Consider the following 25427-nt stretch of genomic DNA (forward strand, 5'->3'; position numbering starts at 1 on the left):
AATAGATAATATGACAGGCTTGACATATATTAACTTTTGAAAATTGTCAATTTATTTTTAGTCATACTAATTTTTTTCATTTCTAATCTGTATAGAATCTGCAGTTTTGAAATATTGGCTGTGATGGCACTCTGTGGATGAGTTAGATACGGCTTCACTAAAAAGTTGGGTTATCTTAGATTCGATTCTACATTGGTAACATTAGTGTCGGACGGTATATTTAAATATTATCTATATCCATATTTCATACAATCTAGAGAAAATACGTAAATAAATATAAATAGATAATAATAACAGGCTTAACATGTATATATTAACTTTTGAAAATCGTCAAATTCATTTTTAGTTATATTAGTTTTTCTCAAAAAATTAGTTTCTTTTACACTATCTCAAAATACTGTAATTGTCATTATTTTCCCCAAGAGAAAGGTTTGGATACATTCTCAGATTATGTTTCAATCCCAGTACTGGCGATATAGTACACATTATGAAGAAGCTGAATTGCTAACTTCTTCAAATAACACCATGTTATCCAACAGCTACTATCGAAGAATTACTGTTACTTATGTATTGGGTCAGTTAAGGTGAATAGATATCATTCATAGATTCATTGTTGTTTTGAGTTGTTTGACAGTTATGTAAATGTATATATTTTTACCTATTTTTCAGATATAAGTTATTCCTAAATTTTAGCTTTTGTCGATTCACTCGTTGGAAAATCTTCTACCAGCATACTGTATACTGGTCCATTCTCAATAACAAAATGTGATGGGCCCTGCTAGTTCTTTAAGAGCTGATGAGCTTGGACTTGTTGGAAAACAATAACTCTTCGCCAGGAATAAAACAATTCCTGTTTCCAGAATGAAGAACAATATATATACACTAAATTAATAATAAATATTATGAGTAACAAAAACCTAATCACATGTCATACTAACAGTTACCATTTTCATTAACTTTTGTTGTTTTGGTGCTATTTTTATTATCATCTTGCCTTTAATGACCAAAAGTTCCATTTTGAAATATTCATCACTCATATGATACACAAATTGAAACAATAAGTCTCCATTAGACCTCTTCGTGGGTTATCTTTCATCCATTTATACTTACTCAAAGAACTGCATATCACTAAGTTTTCTATGGAAATTTTCCAGGCTAATAGGTTGAAGAATTTTACAGATATTTGATAACCGGGCGACTTTTGTATTGACTTTCGATATTTGTAACGTCGAAAAATAAATATTGTAAATTGTAATGTTGCCGCTCTATCAACTCTACAAATCATACAAAAATATTATCTCATACAAAAAAAAATTAATCTAAATTAAATAATTGAACAAAATATTATCAAATATAATTTACTTTAACATTATAGTATATCTAATATATATATATATATATATATATATATATATATATATATATATATATATATATATATATATATATATATATATATATATATATATATATATATATATATATATATATATATATATATATATATATATATATATATATATGATTAAGAACACAGGTATAATAGTTTGTAGGTTAGATTTGTTTTGTTTACATTGAACTCTTTTCCACACCATCCATGAGGCAGAATTTCTAGGCGCATTTTTTATATAGTGGTATCCCCTTGGAGGCCTAATCCACCTAACTAACAATTGTATATCTGAGAAACGTATTTTATTTTCATTCGAGAGCATATTTACCTTTTTACGTTTAGTTCTTGTTTACTTCGATGGTGTGTTCACTTGTCAAGTCATCTTGGTATCACGTATATTTTATTTCTTCTGCTACTATCTGTGTATACCATTCTTCATAAAGTTAATCACTGAATTCTGTTTAATGCATTTACCATATCTACAAAACAGTTAATATTCATTCTCTCCTCATACTTTCTAACCTAATGCTCATGTTTAATTTTGAACAATTACAATCATATTTGTGCACACAAATCTTTCACACCCTACAATATCATTTTCTACAATTATATTCAATTAATTATGTGTATACCTTTAGTTGTTTCCAATCTCATTACTCTGTCTCAGGAATTTCCAGCATTGCCCAGCATTATCACATATCCTGAAAGTTACCTTCAGTTACTTTCATTTTCCGACTCACTATCCAAATCAATCACTAAACTATTAATTTCTAATCTGTCTAAAACATGTTCACGGTTCCACCATTTATCAAATACTTCTTCTGTATGTCTTATTAAGTTCATGTAAAGTAAAGGTGTTGTGTGGTTGACAATGCTTCCTTTCACATATGCAAACAGTTTTTGATGGAATATCCTCTTCCCTCTTTAGTGCAATAGTGTTAAGAGGTTTTAACTCTTACCTATAAATTACTGTGGCTGTTTCATTAACTGTAGTTTCAATTATTTTATTTAGATTAGAATTTTCTTGTATGTCAAAGCCAAACTGAACTAAAACGTCAAAACGTCCAATGTTTCCACGTCACAAATATCCATGACGCAATTCTAAAAAGACTTTAGATAGACTGTAGAATAAAATAAGAATGAAAATATTGTCTGATTTTAAGACGAATTTAAAAATTTCGATAAGACACATAAAACATGTTGATCAGTTCACTGTTATTTTAAATGGACTACGATTACATTCGCTGTGAAGACATTAAAATAACTTTTCTCCAATTCAACATATATAACCAAAACTATATATAAAAAAATTGTTTACCCTCCTCGCTCGCAAACAGGATAAACCCGGACGCAACGAACGCTATAAAACTCGCCGTCGAGCTCGTAATCTAGAAATAGGAATAGTTCCGAGCAATTAGCCAAGCCGTAAACACTTTAAAACGAACGACGACGAGAGAACTCCAATATGTTCCGGGGGGCATAGGGCGGCGGACGAAGCGACTCGGGGTGTCGGCCCCCGTCGGTTGGTCCCTTTATCTTTTATGGGATCTCTGCGAAGAACGGGGCGCTATTTTCCCTGGGATCCGGGGCACGTTCCGACTGTCGTATAATAGAGCGGAGCGGTCTGTCTCGATCCGTTATTTTATTGGTCAGAGGAGAGTGTGTTTTCGGGAGAAAAATTCAAACGGCTTGAATAAAAAGAGGAATGTAGGGGCATGGGTTGGGAGTCGAGGCTTAGAGTGTTCACAATTATTACTTATGGTTCCGTACTTGCGAACTGTTCCGTGAGTTTACTTTAAAATATTGATGAGAACTCAAAAGAGATTGTGATATGTATTTGGCGCTTGTATGTATTATGATAAGCGATATCTATTGATCAAGATGCGAAGTATTAACGTCAAAATCTATTAAATTTCATGGTTTAACATTTATCTAGAAAATCCATGATTACTGTGTATTTTTCTTAATTTGCGAACCTAGATACAACCCAAGCCGGTCAAGTCAGGCACTCTTCTTCGGGGCAATCCAGGGGATCGTGGATCGAACCGATTTAACGTTTCCTTCATCGTTTTTGGCTTTTCCTCAAGACTCCCCGCTGGCCCCAGCCTTATTTAACCACTTTATTTCAGATCTGCCGAGAAAAGAGCACATTGACGTCACGTTTTAGACTGACGACACTGCTTTCTTCACGGCCGCCAGGTTCTAAATTACAATTCATGAACGTTTACAGAAGCAGCTCGATCATGCGGTTAAGTTGTTCAAATTCTGAAGCTTGCAAATCAAGCGCCTGAAAACTCAAGACATCATTTTCCATAAGAAACATTACGCACTGCGTGTCTCGGAACTTAAGATCGATATCGATACCGCAATAATGACTGGGTAACGTCATGTGCCTAAGTCTTCACTTCGACCGAAGGTTTGGTTGGCATTCCCAAATCCAGAAAGGTTACGGGATAGGAAACCTACTATCTTCTCTGATCTGCTCTTCTAGCAGACTTCCCGTCTCCATCAAATGCTTATGTTACGAGATGTTAATTCGGTCCGTACTCCTCGACGGATCTAATGTCTATTTCAAGTTTGTTACATTCAGGCAGGTGAAACGGCTTCAATTTTTCCAAAATAAGCTCCTCAGGAGAATCTTAAAGGCTCTATGGTCGACATGCTGGGAGCTTAGCACTGCGTCACCACTAACCTTCCTCCCCCTTTTTTCCAGACTGAAACGACCTCATCCGTCGCTGCAGTCATAAGTTTTGCCCCCATACGATAGTATCCAATCGTGTGAACCCAAGTTCGCGAATCAATAGAATCTCCGGGTCCTCATACCCAGTAACTGTTAAAGTAAAAAAGGCTTTTGGCTTTATTCGAAATACCAAACCACGAAGGAGGTAGTGATGCACTAAACAAAGGAAACTAACTGGAGGGTATAAGGAAGGGGAGTAACTATATCTACATTAACTTATATGGTACGATATTAATAATCCTAACCAAATACTTAATACTAATCATTCTAATCTCTAACAGAATATAATACTCTCAATATTATCTCATAGCAATCTCAATTAAATTCAAAACTTCCAAAATGTCAACGCTCGGACCGATATAGTCAGGCTGCAAAACTAACAGTAACAAATTGTCTGAGAAGTTCCGGCCCTACCAGGTAGATGGTGCTAGATTTATTACATAACAGTCGATGGGACGGTTATGGCTTCGGTATTTTGGGATGTGCGTGGTGTAATATTCATCGACTATCTTGGGAAGGAAAATACCATCAACAGTGAATATTATATAGAGTTATTAGAGCATTTAAATGCAGAAATAGCAAAGAAAATGATTTTGTTACATCAAGATAACGCACCGTGTCACAAGTCAATCAAACCAATGGCAAAACTACATGAATTGATCTTCGAATTGCTTCCATATCCGCCGTATTCGCCAGATTTGGCTCCCAGCGTCTACTGGCTAACATAAATCGTACTACAAAAGTAGTAATGGAATAAGGTAATTAAATTTATATTTTATTTCATCTTTATTAAAATCTAAATTAAATGTTAATTTAATTACTAATGTAAGGCAAAGAAAGCTATGAGACTAAAAAATATATATTCTGTGTTAAATGTTTACAAAATTCTTTAAAGCATTAGTGACAATAATTAGACCAAAATTCTAAGTTGATATTTCTTCAAATTTCTAAAGTGCACTAGCGGATCTTGTTGATTGCTATTTATAGTTTTTAACGGATTTAAAAAATGGAGGAGGTTTTATGTTCGGCTATATGTATATATTTTTTAATGTATGTTCGTCGATTTCTCCGTCAATTATGGACCGATTTTCAAAGTTCTTTTTTTATTTCAAAGAGTGCACCTCCGAGGTGGTCCCGTTGAATCCAAGTCTGGATTTGTTCAACCCTCAAATTTTAAACGCATGTACAAAGTTTTCACAATTTTTTCTTGCTGCTTCTATAGTGTGATGGTCACTGACGGGGGCAGCGACTTCTTGTTGTAGTTTTGGTTAGAACATATATCAAATCACCTAGACTAAGTATCGGACCCCGGAGCCTAAAGCGTTCCTTATTTTCAATCACTGTAGTATTTAATAAAATAACTGCGGAATTTATTGAGTAAATATCTAACACTAAAAGGAGAAAAATAAATTATTTTTAACAAAAAAATTGAACGACCTCAAAAAATAAATAAGGAATTCACTAAAAGATAAGAAAAGTTCAAACGTAGATTCTTAGCACAAAAAATCATTTCAAAATAAAATATATACGTAATAATTGTTATAATAAGTAAATAAAAATAAACAAAAATCTACTATACGTATTTTATGATATACTCAGACAATTTACCCTAATACAATATTATTTTAACTACTACCAACTAGCCAGGTACATGTATTTTCCAATAATGTCCGTATTGTCGCCATATTTTGAGTTTCTCAACTGGTTTTTCCTTTCCTTCAAATTTGTCATAATTGCTAACAAACGTCAGCTAACTAATAAAAAAAATAGAAACAAATTGAGCTAAAAATTTAAATCTACCCTATGTTTATATTATTTCCAAAAAAATGTAAAATATATCAATATGGCTAAAAACAAATTATTCACTATATCAGGTTAAACCAATCGCAATTCGCTTTGGTGGAATTTTCGTTTCCTGTAATTTATCGACGTTTGAATTTTACGTCCGATGTGTTCCTAACGTTTCATTTTTTTTTCGGTATCATATATTTTTCATTTAATTTCGCCGCGGACTGTTCCGAAACTCAAACAGAAAGAATACGGAAAATCGGCATGTCTCGATTGACCTTCGGAACCTTTTTCCGTTCCCCAGACATCCCACCGCCCGCGTGCCGCGCTCCGCGGTCCCAATTAATCCATCATTAATAACAATCTTCATTAAAAAGTCGGTCCGAGGGCGATTTTTTCGATTTAATAAGAAAAGCCAACGCTGGCGGCTCTCTTCCGACGTAGCGCGTAACCTCACCCCGTCGCTTTTCAATAATTAAAAAAGAAGCGACCGCACAACTGTTTGCTTAATTCGCTTAATCAAACGTCTTCGGAGGGAGGCACTATGGCCGGCGGTCTCGCCAGCGAACGGTATTACCGGCTTCGCGAGTTTGTCTAGTGAGAGGAAAAAAGTGCTAGAGGTTTTTTTTTCTGGTGGCGTGTTATCTCATCAAATCGGCAGATTCCAAAACTGAATAAACAATTATGAAGCTTTCTGTATAATAAAAAATACTCAAAAAACGAATAACTTAATATATTACAGTTATTCAATAAGGACAGGTCATGCTTTGATTTATCGGTTGATAATAATAACAGCCTTTTCAAAAATTGTTACCAATGATAAACCGTCTTCTCTGTACAACAATAAAATTAACTGGCCAATATTCAGAAAAATAAACAACACATAGAATTAGTTTGTTAAGTTTTCCCTTAAAAATTGAAATAGATACAGAAGGAGCAGTAATAAATATAACGAATTATATACGACAGCCAGCATGGTAAACGACACCTAACAATGATAATGAATAACCCAAAATGAAGGCTGGAAAAAAATTGCCTTCAAGTGAGAACGGAAGAAAACAAGAGAAAATTTAACAAAGGAACTAAAGAGATGAAAGAACACCGCAAGGCATAAAACTAAGTACTACCGAGGCAAGAGAATATTCATTGCGGAAAACAACAAATAAGGTCTGAAGACACGAGCAGCAAAACCCACCCCTTAAAAATAATTATAATAACTGGAACAGGAACAATAAATAAAATGATGAAATAATTTGAAAAATGTATTTAAATCTTTTTCTGAAGCACACTGAACTATAATCCTTCAAATGACATACAATGCACGTCATATACGACGTCGAATATACTGCCAAATTCAGTTTGTAAAAATGTAAAATTCGTTTTAACCTGGGAACGAACAAAGATTAACGAATACACAAAGATTACGCCTGATTCTATTGCTGGAACATGTGTCCGAATCAGTCTAAAAAATTCGATTTGTATTGGTACTAGTCGACCCTGTTCTAAAATGTCTAGAATATTCTTCAAAACATTAGTGACAATAATTAGAAATTACAAACCGGCAAACGTTGCAAACCAAAATTCAAAGTTAATGCAGCAATATTTCGAAGTGCTGACTGCATAAATTTTGATGATGTGCATTGGCTGTTTTATTGGCTAGACTATATATTTAATATACAGTATACTGGGACAAGTGCTATAGTATACCGCTATAAATACAACAACAAAAATTACAACCATGACAACATATGCAGATAACATTGGAATATTAGAATCTCACAAGGGCCAACATAATAATATCAAGAAGACTCCGAACTCCAAAAAAGACTATGCCCATCGGTTAATATTAATTGTCGCCAACTTCACATACGAAGGATGCTTAATACTGTAAATACTGTACATCTAGACTGACGTATAACTTGGAAGAACTTATTTGCTAGACGAAACCAATGTGGACTTAAATTAATAAATTAAAGGAACTGACTTGTCGGCCATAAGTTATCCTTAAATAACAATATATTGCTGCACAAATCACCATTTACCAACTACCATCTCCACCACCAAAATTAATTTGTGGTTGAAATCATGGCGTATCAAGGCGGACGAGAAGATCTACTTACGTGACATTCCCCCTGCGTAGAGCGACTTGGCCTCCAAAAAATATTAATAATCATGAACGCAAGCAGAAAATGTTAAACATCTGGAAATGAACTTTTAAAAACATATATATATATATATATATATATATATATATATATATATATATGGGATCTATTAGCATATCTAATCCATTATTATCTATTAGCATATAACCATCCTTGAAAGGTTCCAAAATAAAGTACTGGGTACCACCATTGAAGCTCCATTTTACACTTATAATAAACTAATTCAGCGCGAACTACGTAAAAGGCTCTGAAAGAGTATCAGTATATTCCAATACATTCCAAAACATTTAAACCCCTAAATATCAGTGAGGTACGTAAACCAAAAGGCTTACAGTTCTTTCCTTTTCTTTTTTACATGTTGCTTCCGAGATAATTACCGTTGTTGCTATATGGAACGCTGTATTATTTATTACTTATTTATTATTAATTACTACTATTTATTATTTATATACATCACAACATCTATTAGCTTCTTTTATTGTAGAGTAGAAGCATCCTCTTGTTTGACTCTAAACATTCTGGCTGTAATGTAAGATTTCAACGGTTCAGTGTGCTTATTCGGTAACATTTTGTTTTCAACATTTTTGTCTTCTTTCTGCTTTTAGTTTCTTCTACATTTTCTGTAGATCTACTACTTTATTCGAAGGCTTAAGCTACATATAAGAATATAGCTGAACATACCTAAAACTTTCCTAGGTTTTCTCAATTACATCTGTTATTCTATGCACCTGGTCAACAAACATTTTCGAATGTTTGTTAATAAACCCAAATTGTGTCAGAATTAGATTTTTTTCTCTCTAAAATTACATATATAATGAAGTGAAACGGCGTGATACATTTAGAAACCCATAACGAGTATAATTCAGTGTTAGTATTAAATATTTAAAAAGAATGACAATTCACAAAAACGGACTCACCAATCAGCTAATTGTGAGTTAAAATCAGTGAATTGCTGACTAAAACGTTTATTACCATCCGACCTGATTCACATAAAATAGTAATTGAATTAAGCTATGGCTTATTAGTTTGTACAAATCACTTACTGAAGCGATTTTTTGCGAATATTATATGAAATAAATCACATAAGATACGTAAGAACTAATTTTGCCAGAAAAATGTGTTTTACTATGGTAGGCCGGAGACTTTTCAATTGACTTGTTATTGCTCACGGAACGGATCGAATATAGCCAAATTATTAGTTAACTCCCTTCCGTCAACAACTAATTTGATTAAATCAGGCGATTAAAAGCACTCTTATACCATGGATTCTCTAAAAAACAAGAAAGATAACGAAAAGTCTCAGCGATATTACGAAAAAAATAAGACCTACTATTAAGCATACTATATAAAAAATATTATGATATGAATATCGAGCTTAGAAAAATGAACAGGACCCATCCATAGTACTCGATGAACGGAACAAATTGTAATCTGAAGCCTGGAGGAAAGGCCACGGGCGTCAAGTGCCCCCGCGGGGCATATCGACTCGACAATTATCCCTCCAAACCGGCTGCCTCCGATGGGGCACAACGAGGGGGCTCGCTGATATTTTTAATAAACAATAAATAAATCAAACAGCGGGTATCTTTAGTTTCGCGCCCTGTGCCAGTCGGTGGAACGACCGCCCGCAATGCAGGGCCGTAAATATTAATTCCTTCCGCTGTTTTTTCTCTTTCCTTTTTATTTTTTAGATGGGGTGGTTGCTCGGGACGAGTTAATTTTCTATTGTCGCGGATGTTGTGACACCGCGTCGATGCCGATGGCGACATATTGGCCGTAATAAATATCGTATGCGGGAAGGGAGACAAGTGCGATGACAGGTGGGATAAGGGATGATGTTACGTTACGATGAACTCTATAAATACAAAAAAGTGCTTTTTGCTAAATATTACCCGTTTTGTTGTGGAATCTACATACTATTTTCAATTAAATGGCTTACAATTAACAAATTAATTGTTTCTCTTGAGCAGTGATTCACCATTGAAAATTCCATCTATTAAATGTTTTAGTGTTGATATATGCACTGATACACTGATAATAATCACTGACAGTGAGGAGATGAAAATGAAAACATCTAATAATATTAAATATTAAGTACATGAATATTTTCATTATGTTATATATAAGCCTGAAACTTTAACTTATAGTATTCAGAGCTATTTTGTAGATATTTCAAATATATTTTCAAATTATCACTTCAAAAACCACCAAGCACTTTTGTTTTTGACATACAACAAAATTCTAATCTAAATTAAATAATTAAAAACAAATACTGTTATCAAATATAATTTATTTTAAAATTATAATATACAGTTATAATAATTTATGGGTTAGGTTTGTGTTTTATTATATTTACATTGAACTATTTTCAAAACAACCTATGAGTTAAAGTACTAGGTAAGTTTTTTTATATTGTTAGTCCCTGGACTCTTAATCAAGCTAATTAACTTAGTATGATAAGTATATAAGTTAAGTATATCCAAGTCATATATTTTACTTTCATTAGAGAGCATATTTACCTTTTACGATTAGTTCTTGTGTCTTTTGCTACAGTGTTTCCTTGTAAAGTCATTTTGAGGTCGCTTGTATTATTCTATTACTACCTTATACATCTTCCTTGATAAAACTAGTTTTAATAACTATACTCTTCCTAATGGCATTTACCGTATCTGCAAAACAGTATTCTTTCTCGCTTCACATTTCAACTAAATGCTCCTTTATATTCTGAATAATGACACACATAACTGTGCACATAAACCTATCACTCCACAATAAGATTTCCTACAGTTATCGTATTTTAATTATATACTCACCTTTAGTTGTATCCACACTCATCACCCTGTACTGGAATTTCAGCATTGAATCATAGTTCCACATTCAGAAAATTTCATTCAAGTGAATAACTAAGCTGTTAATTTTCAATCTATATAACATTTGTTCTCAATTTGCTTTCTCAGATTTCTCAGTCTTTCCATCATTTGTCTATTTCTTCTTCAGTGTGCCTGATCGCGTTCCTCCAAACCGAAGGGGTAAATAACCATTTTTGTTTCCAGCATAAAAAATATATCTGCAAAGGACTTTTAAAAAATGATTAATAAAATTATGATTAATAAAAACTAATCAATTTTTGTTCCAACGTTTATCTTTTTCCTTCAACTTTTATTGTCTTAACACTATTTTTATTATTATTATTATTATCAGTTATAATTGACCATTGTATATATTGGTCCCATTCTGAAACTTCCATGTCTCGTGTAAATATACAAATTGAAACAATAAGCCTTACTTGACTTTATTTTATGCTTTTAAAAATTGTATTATTTTAAAAGCAATGTCTGGAATTTCCATTTCTCCGATACTTTTCGGACTAACAGTTGCCCCTGAAATAATTGTATTACATTATGTTTATATTGAAAAATTACTCACTGGTTTTATACATTTCATATATTTGATCTCTGTCAAGCTGAACTTGATTCGTCACCCGCTTCATATGAGGATAGTTTTTTCATATTTTGAGATATTTCAATGACGGCATCCTTACCAGTATTCAGTGCAACTGCAATACGCTAAAAAATAGTTAGTTTCAATAAAAACCTGTCTCATGGGTAGATCAAAGAATCCAGTACATAATTCACTTAAAAAAATGTTCCTCCGCATAATAGTGGTCTGGAGAAACGACGTTACTTGAGTGATTCACCAAACCACCGCTGTTTAACAATACAGCGTTCGAAAAATTTCGAAACTCCGGATGATAGTAACACGAACGTACATAAATTATTCAATGAAGCAAATAAGTTTTTTCAGGACAGCAAATTAGGTGACATATGTTGTAAGGTCTCAGAACAATGGATAATATTTCCTATAGTAAGTTCGTTGTGGTTCATTTTTGTATGAAAAAAATCTTATACAAAATCGTATTTAATTGTTAACAAGAATATATTGGAAGTTATTCGTACGGGCTCTTGGCCGACACAAAAAAAACCCGCAGAGGCATCTTACTGAAGTCGGAGGACAAAAAGCTCATTCAACCCCGTCCGTGTATGTAAAAGAGCGCGGAAAACGGGACCGACGACGGGGGCGTGGCCGACGCCGCGCCGACTCCGGGCGTCGCCGTGACGTCACGCGCCATCATAGCCGCCTGATTTTTCGTAATGGCGTCGTGGCGCGGGGGAGACTCAGTGAATCTCGGACCGTCGGGTTGAAACAGTTTTCCGGGGGCAGAACGACGACGGAAAGATATTAACGAGGGCACCCCCGCGCACACCTCCCGCTCATACACACTCACACACACACACACACACACAACTACACGGGGCAAAGCCGGCAAATTGAGAATTATTGTCGCTCCGGTTGTACGGATGTGGTCGAGCTTTCGGCGAAGGTACGGTTCCGGATTTGGAACCGGGATGGCCGCAAGGGTCACGGGCCAATGCTGAACTGATTTTTACCGACTTTTAACGCCGCGATCTGTTTCCGTTTCCTTTCGATTCCCGTATATGTATATGGATTATTGATGTGTTGATATATCTCATCTTTTTACTATTTTAAGGTAACGTTTCTCTATAATTATGCGGATTTTTTAACACAAGTCGTAATGATAATTTTATAATGAACCTTACATTCCCTCATACCATTTTAGTTATGCAAATGTATCAATAAATAGATTGAAATCTGGATGATTATGTTAATTATATTACTCATTTACTAACCACTACTACAAATTTAGTATTTAATTAGTTTACATTTATTAATCTTAATTATTATTAGCGTTAAAACAATAACTGTTTTTAGTAATGGCAATTTAACAACAGATGGTTTGAAATATGGATGTTATGTATGTGTGGAACTGATGTCAGTTACATTATTTGATTTCAATATGTAATTTAATTAATTCTTTATTTTAATTTGAATTGCTTAATCATAATTAATCTTAATCTTATAACAATAACAGATATTGGTAATGCAAATTTATCAATAAGTTTGAAATCTAGATGCTGATGTCAATTATATTATTCAATTTTAATATCTAATATACCGTTCATTGCTCAATCATAAATATACTTGGTCTTACAACAATTGTTAATTAATAACAATGTAAAAATAATAATTCCTAAGTTCCTAATATGTTTCAGCAATTTTATTTTTGATAGAAAATTATATTTTACAATCATGGACTATTACATTTTCATTATATTAATAATGTTATTCTTATTTTGATATCAACTTATTTGTTTTTAAACATGTGCTTCTCTGTGTCACAAATATATAATATTTAAGTATTTTATAATAGCACTATTAATAAAAATGTTAAAAATGTTTAAAATGTTAATTTTAATTGCTTAATCATAATTAATCTTAATCTTATAACAATAAGAGATGTTGGTAATGAAAATTTATCAACAAATGATTTGAAATCTAGATGCTGATGTCAATTATATTATTCAATTTTAATATCAAATTTACCGTTCATTGCTCAATCATAAATATACTTAGTCTTACAACAATAACAATTTTTAGTAATGCAAATGTATTAATAAACTCTTTGAAATTGCAATATATAATTTACATTTCATTGTTTAATCTTACTTATTTTCAGTCTTATAACAGTAGCTCTTCTTATTAATGCAGATTTATCAACATATAGCTTGAAATATGGATGTGTCATATGTTATGTGTGTGAGCAACTGATGTCAATTTAATTTACCTTTCATTATTTAATCTTACTCATTGTTAGTCATATAACAATAACAGTTTATGGTAATGCAGATTTATCAAAATATATATTTTAAAATCTCAATGCTCATGTCAATTATAATAATTCAATTTTCTTAATTAATTTACCTTTCATTACTTAATCTTAATTATTCTTAGTATTATAACAATAACTATTTTAGTCTGTTTTAATATGAATTATATCACTCAATTTTAATATTTAACTTACCTTTCATTGCTTAATCTGAGTTATTCTTAGCCTAATACATAAATAAACAACATAACAATAAAAGTTTTTAAAAATTTGTAAGTTGATGTTAATTAATAACAATGTAAATATAATAATTCCTAAGTTCCTAATATGTTTCAGCAATTTTATTTTTGATAGAAAATTATATTTTACAATCATGGATTATTACATTTTCATTATATTAATAATGTTATTCTTATTTTGATATCAACTTATTTGTTTTTAAACATGTGCTTCTCTGTGTCACAAATATATAATATTTAAGTATTTTATAATAGCACTATTAATAAAAATGTTAAAAATGTTTAAAATGTTAATTTTAATTGCTTAATCATAATTAATCTTAATCTTATAACAATAAGAGATATTGGTAATGAAAATTTATCAACAAATGATTTGAAATCTAGATGCTGATGTCAATTATATTATTCAATTTTAATATCAAATTTACCGTTCATTGCTCAATCATAAATATACTTAGTCTTACAACAATAACAATTTTTAGTAATGCAAATGTATTAATAAACTCTTTGAAATTGCAATATATAATTTACATTTCATTGTTTAATCTTACTTATTTTCAGTCTTATAACAGTAGCTCTTCTTATTAATGCAGATTTATCAACATATAGCTTGAAATATGGATGTGTCATATGTTATGTGTGTGAGCAACTGATGTCAATTTAATTTACCTTTCATTATTTAATCTTACTCATTGTTAGTCATATAACAATAACAGTTTATGGTAATGCAGATTTATCAAAATATATATTTTAAAATCTCAATGCTCATGTCAATTATAATAATTCAATTTTCTTAATTAATTTACCTTTCATTGCTTAATCTTAATTATTCTTAGTATTATAACAATAACTATTTTAGTCTGTTTTAATATGAATTATATCACTCAATTTTAATATTTAACTTACCTTTCATTGCTTAATCTGAGTTATTCTTAGCCTAATACATAAATAAACAACATAACAATAAAAGTTTTTAAAAATTTGTAAGTTGATGTTAATTAATAACAATGTAAATATAATAATTTCTAAGTTCGTAATATGTTTCAGCAATTTTATTTTTGATACAAAATTATATTTTACAATCATAGATTATTACATTTTCATTATATCAATAATGTTATTCTCATTTTTCTATCAACTTATATGTTTTTAAACATGTGCTTCTCTGTGTCACAAATATATAATATTTAAGTATGATAAAATAACACTATCAATGAAAATATGAAAATAATATAGCCCAAGCTACGTACTAGGTTTTATTAATATTTATTTATTTATTGATTTCTGGTTAGAAAACTAGTTTTAAAATTATTCAGTTTTAAAGTAAACATATCCTAAAATAAATATAGCTTTCGCTATCGTTATTTAATTCATAATTCAATAATTATCGAAATTAATAAATAGTCGCTCTTAATTTATTTCAACTAACACCGATTAAACTGTTAGAAGATTATAACCATAGTAGTCATTAGTCATTCAAATTTATGAACAAATTGATTAAAATTGATGTTTGATTTATCACCATTAATACCTATATTAATATATTAAATGCCTTTTGCTGTCAAATTATACATAATTATATTTATAATGTTATAAATATGTAGTAAGCACTTTTCTTATATCTATTTATTTTCCATTTTTCATAATGTGTTAGAGTTTGTTAAATGTCTGTTTAAGGTTTCTTTAGAGTAAGCCATCAAATAATTTATAACAATACTTACAATTAATTTGCCAATTCAGTTATTAATAATGCAATCCGTATGCAAACAGTGTTATGAAGAAAGAAGCAGAAAGTTAGAAAATAACCTGAACTATCATTGTTAAACAATACATAGTTATTGTGCTAACATATTTTGAAACCAGTGTGATGTGGATGGTGTGAAATTATGTGGTTGAGCAACGAAATCTAGTATCGATATAATCCAAACATAACAAAAAGTCAATGTTAGGTGGATGTTAGAAATAAGGACATCCGCAAAGACTTAATGTTTTCTAATGTCAGCGAAAAAATATTAAAGTGTGATTTCTTGTAAATACCTTTGAGTTGGTATAACATGTCTTATATGGAAACTGGCCTGAGTACAGTACAGTACATCTATCAAACGATATTTAAATTTGGTTCTGAATCCTTAAATCTGGGCTCGAAAAACAATATTAAGACAAAAATGCTAAATGGTAAAGACCATCCCCAATATATTATTTTTAAATTTAAAAAATAGATAAATTGTTCTCAAATACTTGAGCTGATACCATAACTTCTAAGAAATACTAGATGAATATAAAAAACCAAAATGACTTAGTGCACATTATTTAAGAGTATAATTACACTGTACCAGTGACTCTTGTAGATGTGACGGACGGTACTAACATCTACATCCATGGATAATTAATTTTCATTGTTTCATTTTAACTGCATTCCAACACATTGATATACTTGAGGACGGTGAGGGATACCAAGCTCAAGTGAAAGCTTGGTGGTTGCTTGGACTATAATCCAGAACAACACAACGTTATTATTAGGCAAAAAAACGTTAGAATATAAAATAAACATGATAATGCAGAACAGTAGTCTTAATTAAACTTATAAAAAGCAAAAACCGAAGTAGTAGTTGTAAATGTGATTATGCCAATAACTAGCACCATATATGAGTACAATCAGAGAGACATCCGCGCCTACCAGCCGAGAGTGGAAAAAGTTTTAATCTTATGGCGACAAAAATCCACATATCTCGGTCTCATCTTTGACCATAGATTCCTAATATCAACACAGCTAAATAAAGCAATCTCCAAAGGCTACGGTGTCGTCACAGTGCTTAACCCTCTCATCTGTAGACCAAGTAAATTGTCTCCGATGATTAAATTTTTAGTTTTCTGCTTATCAGACGCGTCATGTTATTATTACTAACACTTGGTATCGTTTTATCAGGTCTGAACTAGTGGAAAAGCTTCAGGTAATACAAAATACATTTCTCAGGCAAACTCGCCATGGTTTGTCGGAAATACCCAAATTCATTGGGAAACTGACACACCAGAAATAAGACGGTTCGTTTTCTCCTTCTATGCAAACTCAGCTCTCTCCAACATTTCCCACGTCAGATCCCTGTCAGAGGCGTTCCCAATTAGGTAACCCCAAAGACTGTCCCCCCAGAAAGCAGTTCTTCAATCTGCCAAAGGTTCTCATATCCCAAATAAAGCGGCTTCAAGCATCAGCAATGAAACCTTTTCAGCTTGTAAATGAGGTCCAGAAAAAACCTCAATATATATATATATATATATATATATATATATATATATATATATATATATATAAATGCTAACTTTTTAACGGATTTGGGTTTGAGACAAAATTATTTCGATTGTTACATATATTTTAAGATGTATTTAAAAGTCTAATATCGTTTTAAAAGAAATTATATATGAAAATTATTGATAATTCAAAAAACATTAGTTATCCATGCACTGAAGTTGAAGATTTAAATGAAAGAAGGACATATATATTGTTCCGTATTTAATTTCGAGGAAAAACGTCTTATAAAATAAAATTTAATTTCTTTAAACACCACATAAATTAAGGCATTTGTCAGATGTTATTATCCTTGAAGGTATGTATATGACGTCGTTTTTTGACACAAGATATAATTAAAAGAAAATTGGCATAGATATTATCAAGTTTACCTTACTTTCGTCCGCTTTGTTGATTACACTTATTGTTTTGTTCTATAGGTCATATTTTTTTGACCATCACACCAAAAGTATTAATAGAATATGCTAATATGTGAATAATTTAATTTTAATGATTTGTTCTTTATTCCTTTGTTTGGATTTATATGCAAATAATTGACTTTTATTCATTTTGAATGGTATATTTTTCATCGTTTTGCGTTTTTAGGTATTTCATGTTTCATTTCTCAGTGCGGAAACCACAGTATCAGGTAATTGATATTTTTCTCTGCAAAAAGGAATTCATTAGGAAAAAATTGTATAATATTATATTATATATATATATATATATATATATATATATATATATATGTATATATATATAATATTTTCTCTATACATCGCTTTTGCAGCAATAGGTTATTCACTTTATTGAATAAACATCGGTAGACATGTACATGTTTTTTATACACTACAACTACATACAACTAGCATATTTTGACTGCTGATAGAAAGTGGACCCACACCAACCAAATGCAAGCTTAACATTGTCCAGGAGAGACGTCCATATTGACACAAAACGGAAGCGTTCATGTGCATAAAGCTTTTCTGTGTTTATAGTTGGATGGGAAAGATGTAGTGTATAAAAAAACCGATCTTTATTCAATATATATATATATATATATATATATATATATATATATATATATATAAGTCTCTCCTGGACTATGTTAAACTTGCATTTGGTTGGTGGGGGTCCACTTTCCATCAGCAGTCAAAATATGCTACAGGAAGCTCTTTTTTCTTTTTACCCTGCTTTGAAGACTTAAACAGTGATTATTCTGATTATAACAGATCTTAATGGGGACACTCTTAATAAACCAGTTATTGTCAATTGTAAAATTACTAATTTGCGCTTGTTTACTTGTTTCCCATTTGATAGGAGATTGATAAAAGACATTCAGTAACTAATAGATTTTAGGTACAGGCAAGATTCCTTAATATACTGATATCGTCATTATGTTTTTGTGTCTTAGACAAATTTTCTATTATCTCAATAACCTATAACTTATTAATATATATTTTACAGCTAGAGTAAGTTACCTGATAGCGATTGGCTAACGTCACAGGAACATTTCAATTGAAAAAAGATTGCTATTTAAATATTTCTCGGTTAATCCCAATGATGTCAACTCTTCAGAAACAAGAATCAGTTTAATAAGCTTTTATGTAGTTGTAAGAAATCTTATAATAGCAAAAAATATAATTGGTTCATAAATCACATATATCACCACGTTTTAAATAACAAAAATATTTAATGATGTTATTCTTCCAGTTGATTCTAAAAATATTTGTTAAGAAATAATATAATAACAGTTCCAAATTCTAATTATTTATAATGATGATTTTATTAAAGAACAAAAATATAAATAAATACATTTTGTTTAACTTTTAATTCGAAGTAATTCAGTTTAATATATTTTGTAAGAAAACCATTAAAACAGTTATAGCGCTAAAAATATTCATTCAAACATTTTGTATGTCATATAACATATAATTTTACTTTTTTGAAAACTCAAAATATTATAATGAAAATAATAATATATGAATAACATAAATATTATATATTATTATATACGCTTAGCAATGATGTTTCGCAGTTTTTATAGTGAATATAATTATTCCATACTGCACTGTTCAATAAATTTAATGTTAATAGACAAGTAATAAATAATCAATCAATTGTTACTTTTGTAACTAGTGGTAACCGATGGGCGATATGCTTTTGGATGCTCCTATGGTTCTTCAAATTCTAAAAATCTATTTCGTTCCTTGTAATTATATGTGTGTACCTTTCTACATATTTGATTTAAAATTTCTATTATTACCCAATACAACTCAATATCACCATATTGTTTCGTTCCCAAAACCAGATTACTAAGGTATATATATATATATATATATATATATATATATATATATATATATATATATATATATATATATATATATATATACACTATATTATTAAATATATCTATTAGGCCAGGCCACAGTAAAAAATCGGTATTTTATTCATTACTTTTTTCTGGCAAAGTATGGATTCCAATTCGAAAGATTGACGTATCTATTAGGCTAGGATACTACCTTCACAAGAACTGAAGCGTTGCTCAAATAGAACAGACACATCGCATATCTCAGAAAAAGTAATAATCAGAATGAACAAGGTCTTGAAAATACGGTGGATGGGGGTAGAGTTACTTTACAGTTTCAGTGATTACATTTCCCATTTTGAGGTCTCCTAGTATGTTTTCGCCCATTTTGTGACCAACATGTGATCGATCGTAGTAATGTTGAAAAATAACATTTCTGTGTCCTCAAGTATTATGGGTGTTTCTCACGTAATGCTCAGCTCGAAAACATGATATGTAGGTGATAGCGATCGCCATTGATGGATTCATTGAGTAATTTCTTCAAATCCTTTTCTTCAAATCTTCTTGGGTGTCCAAAATGCCCTTTGTATTCGATGTCAAAATCACCATTTTAACCGTCGAACCCGATATTTATATAATAGGTCAATTGAAAAGTCCGCGGCCTGACACATAGATAGCGCTACTAGAATTAAATGCATAAGTTTTTAGTTAGCTCTAAGCCTCAAAAGATGCGTGTATAAATTTGACAGCTGTCGGATCATTAGTGTGTGAATTATAACATTTTGAGTGAAGCAACTTTTGTTATTGTGAAAAAATGTGAATTTCGTATGTTGATAAAATATTGTTTTTTGAAGGGAATATATACAGTTGAAGCAAAAGCTTGGCTTGATGTCGAGTTTCCGGACACTGCCCATCAAATGCCCTGCAAATGAACCATCAAGGATTGGTATGCTAAGTTTAGACGTGATGAAATGAACACCGAAGACAGTGAACCCAGTGGACGCCCAAAAAAGGTTGTTACCGACGAAAATATTTAAAAAATCCATGAAATGATTTTGAATAATCGTAAATTTAAATTGAATGAAATAGCAGACACTCTAAAGATATCAACTGAACGTGTACATCATATCATTCACGAATATTTGGGTATGAGAAAGCTCTGTGCAAAGTGGGCGCTGTGCGAGCTTACGTTTGACCAAAAACTATGGCGAGTTGATGCGAATCATGTAGTGTTTAAAGATAATTAAGCGTAACAAACTTCGTAGTGAACGCTTAATAATCAAGCGTTCACTACGAACACAGCATAATAAACCCGAGTTTCTGCGTCGATATATGAGAATGGATGAAACATGGCTCCATTATTTCACTACGAACTCCAATCGACAGTCATCCGAGTGGACTGTACACGATGAACCCGCTCCAAAGCGCGGGAAAACGGAACAGTCGGCTGGCAAGGTTATGGTGTCTGTATTTTGGGATGCTCTGGGCACTATAATCAGTGTATCACCCTTGAAGGGAATTATGTTGAATAAAAAAACGAATTTTACCAAAAAAAATGTGTTTTACTATGATAGGCCGAAGACTTTTCAATTGACTTGTTATTAGATGGATGGAACATGGTTCAAATTGAAGTAAAAAATAAAACTACAAGTTATTTGGTATAAGTTCATACATTTGATTCATTGATAACTTTTTTTTAATTCGACGACACTTAATGGCACATACTGAAAAGTCAGGCTTCGACATAAAGTTAGTTCATATGTATCCAATGTGATTTAATACACAGTAGCACCATCTGTTCTAAATCCTTTAAGATTAATTTATAGGACTGATATAATATGATTAAACTAATATATGGTGAGTATTTATTTATTTATTATATATTTAATGTAATAAAATAAACAAAATCTTTGTTCCTAGTTAAGGATCAATGTAATAAATAACATAATAATTAACAATAAATATATGTTATGTGTATAGATTCTGCGTGTTTGTATGTGTGTCAATGTCAATACATATATTTTATATATTAAGCATAATGTTGTCTGAAGCCGTATTATTCAAATATGTAAACAGTTACATCTTTACAGTAGATATCCTCCTATTTGTTTTTTGATCAAAATTAGCAAGGATGTTTATCCTGTAATACACAGTGTTGATTTAAATATGATGATTTCAAAACAACAACTGGGATTTATTAATATTATTTATAAATATGTAAAAGCGTTCTTTGATTTTCCAATATTGTTTATAAAATTTTTCTATAATGACGCATTATAAAAAAGATAAATAAAATTGGAAGGAAGTTATATCATCAACTGATAGCTAGGTTAACAAACAGATATGGAAAATCTCACCCTCATTATATAAAACCATCCTTATTGACTCAATGTAAATTCTTTTCTGAATATAGCGACATTGTTTAATCATTGTTAATACAAATAGTCGAAGTATGCTCTTAAAATTTTATTGTGGCTTTTATTCCAATCTGTAGTGTATGTAATATTGCGTAACAGTACCAGTTTGCTTCACACGCTATATAGTGATTGTGCTCTTTTCAGGATCCGTAGAAACACTATGTCAATTTTGGACCAAACTAGAACGACACTATCACATATCGCCGGACTGCCGCCTCCTCCAGGAATGATGACGCCTCACACCTCCGACGGACCACCAAATTCTGAAGTTTTGCTCGCTCTTTTGGCTAGGAACAAAACATTAGAAGGTATGTTATTATTTTTATATGAATACTTGTATTTAATTGTATTATTCCCGGTAATATTATAAATTCAAAAATATATAGCTAATATAATTCATCGTTATCTACTGAAGAATGATAAGGACAAGAATGTGCTTATTATTGTAAATTAAAACTACAAAAATATAATTTCACCACATTTTCGGTAAGCAAAAGTAGTTTTTGCTATATTGCTTATATTATTCCTGCTAATACCATAAGTTATATTATTATATTACTTTTTAAAACTCCTTAATATTTATCGTTAGTACACGTCATCGTTATCTACTGAAAAATGATAAGAATGTTCTATATATAATATCTGAAATACAAAGCGCAAAAAAATGTTATTATAACGTCATTGTAAAATAGACGAACGACGAAAAACGAAAAAGTGTCAACTATAATTGTAAAAACCTTTCTCAAACACTTTTCTTAATAATAATTTTATATATTTTTAACATTGAATTCTAGAACTATACTATTGTGTTAAAATATCTCGCGTATCCAATTACTGCGAACTTGCTTCACATTAAATATGCCGGTTAATAGTTATTATATTGGTCAGAAGAATATGTTTAGTTTGTGGGAAATATGAATAATATAGGCCTTCCTAGTTTCAACTTTAGCATCCTGTAGTAGCCGTATTGGTTTGTCTATTTAACCTGTTTTTTATTGTGCAGTCACTGATATCTCTGTAACAAGATTCTCACTTAACAGAAGGTCCAAATCATCAAAACATTGTTATTAAAATTAATGTACGTTAGTGCACGTTTGATGTTGATACCAAAGGCTAGGAAACGGCGTTTGCTTACAACGAGACAAATATATTAATCATCTACCCGCATCTTAAAGAAAGTCGACTCATGAAAGGTCATGAAATATCAATAAAAACAAGCAAGATAATAAAAAGAGAAGAAGCAGAAATACAAGCAGATAATAAAAAAACTTCTGGTGAGACAAGCGTTCCGAATGGAAAAATAAGTGCTTCTGACCTCTTTCTTGTCTTCCAGCACATTCTTGGCACAATAAATGATTTAAATTAATAATTTGTTAGTTGTATTGAAAGGATAGGTTATTTATCTTTCAAGTCAAAATCGCCAGTTGCACCAAACAACTATAATTCAGCGTATTGCATAAGCCACAATATCATTTCAGGAAACAATGTCGAAGTAACAAAATAATACTAATTCTATTTATTTTTTAAATATAAATGTATATATATATATATATATATATATATATATATATATATATATATATATATATATATATTTTAAAATATATTTTAAAGTCTCCTTTTACCAACTATGGGTTTATCTGGACTGGGCCTAAAGTTTGACGTGGGCTCCGAACCACGGTCCTCAGCACTAAGCCTACCGACTGGCCGAGTGACCAACTTTAAAAATCATCCCAGAAGACATCCGGTCTTCAGCCTGATTACTAGCATGACTGGGATCATTTTCCTTGTCGGATTTTACACTCTTGCCTAGAACATTCACTAATTTTAAACAATCACAAATATAAATTTACGACCATGCCCCAGCAGGATTCGAACCCTATACTATGCTATCGCAACAGTATGAGGACCGTCTCATCGCCTTTACCACTGCGCCACCAAGCCCGCTTATAACATATTTTAAGTCGTCATCTTCTTGGGGCTTTTTCATATCTTTTGCTGCTATTACATACTTAATTAGCTTTTCTCTATGCTATTAAAAATATAATTTAATAACTGTCACATACGCTTTATAATTGGGTTAGATATTGGACGATATTTCTTAGAAATACGATCAAGTTATTTATGCTGCGTTATAACAGACATTTGTCCCCAAGATTTAGTAAATTTCTTACTGGACTCTAGCAATTCTAATCCATAACGATGTGTTTCATAATCGGTCTTTACACTCCTCTATGTACTCTATGCACATGCACATCTCTCTATGTTACATGAGTGAGAAATATCCCAAGTAATTCGAGACCAGCAAAAGTACTTCATTTTAGCCGGAGAATATTAGATGGCAAAGAGTTCCGTCGTTAGAATGCTTAACATGCTAAAATGCTAGGTTACTGCTTTTCGCAAATTGCTACAGAGTTCTCTAATTTGTAAAGAGTTGTGTTGACCTTTGGAACAACTTATTAGGGGGAGTTTGATTTTTGGTGATGGAAGTCCATGGGGGGTTGTTAAGTTTAGGCATCCATACAGAATTGAAGGTTATTTGAAGGCGTTTTTGAGTTTCTAAAAGTTTGTGATAGCAGCCATAGTGTTTCTATATGATTAGATTGCAGGGAACTGGCATATCTATTCGGGAGTAGTTCGCGTCTTGTTTCCAGAGGTCGTGCACTGGTCGTTCTTTCTATACCGTCTATGATAAAACAACGTGGACTAGCGTCATCACAAACAGAGCAATTGGGATAATTACTAATTTTGAAAAACCATTCTTAAAAGTATATTATTTCGGTAGGAAATAAAACTTTTTTTTATCATATGACATATCACATGATATTATACAGGTAGTAAACAATATAGATTATGGGCAACAGAATCAAAATAATTTATATTATGCGTGAATTGTTAGTTCTAAAGTGTACAAGTGGCGTGTATACATACCGAATACATATGGGCAGATAAAATAAACAAACAATCAAAAATAGACTTTATTTTGTACTGATGATCAGAAAGTTATCAAACTATTTAATGTTCCACTAAGGGAATATTCTAGTCTAGAAATATCAAAATATTGTTTTTTCCGTGTTTTCAACGCTTAACCCATTAAGAATATTCCATTGAGAGGGTTATTTATATTTTTCGAAACAAATAATACTTTCAATTCGGCTTTTTAGACTAAACTTAGAATACATTTATATGTCAAGTAAAAAAACAAAAACGACATTTTATCAACAATCTAATATATTATCCAAATCAAGGATCTTTGTTTTAAGCTCGTTAAAGTTGGAAAATATATAACGTTTTTTTAGTACTGACATGGTTTGACATATAGATTAGATTAGAATATAGATTATTGTT

The 25427-nt window shown here is 31.2% G+C and overlaps 1 protein-coding gene across 2 annotated transcripts in view; it reads left to right on the plus strand.

Annotated features, from left to right (window-relative positions):
* The first annotated feature begins 12293 nt into the window (after positions 1-12293).
* Positions 12294-25427, plus strand: part of Lim3 (Lim3 homeobox protein) — a 113070-nt gene continuing 99936 nt past the window's right edge. The window contains exons 1-2 of one of the 2 annotated variants that reach the window (XM_076415166.1): positions 12294-12632; positions 22224-22387. In XM_076415166.1, coding sequence (XP_076271281.1) covers positions 22240-22387 — 148 coding nt within the window. In that variant the 5' untranslated portion in view covers positions 12294-12632; positions 22224-22239. Of the gene's footprint in view, positions 12633-22214; positions 22388-25427 lie in introns of those variants that run through there. The other variant, XM_076415167.1, reaches the window with a different exon arrangement.

This window comes from Rhynchophorus ferrugineus, unplaced genomic scaffold, assembly GCF_030347505.1.
Source record: "Rhynchophorus ferrugineus isolate W39M unplaced genomic scaffold, kcgeb_rfMv2 rfM9, whole genome shotgun sequence".
In the NCBI taxonomy this organism is placed as follows: Eukaryota; Metazoa; Arthropoda; class Insecta; order Coleoptera; family Curculionidae; genus Rhynchophorus; species Rhynchophorus ferrugineus.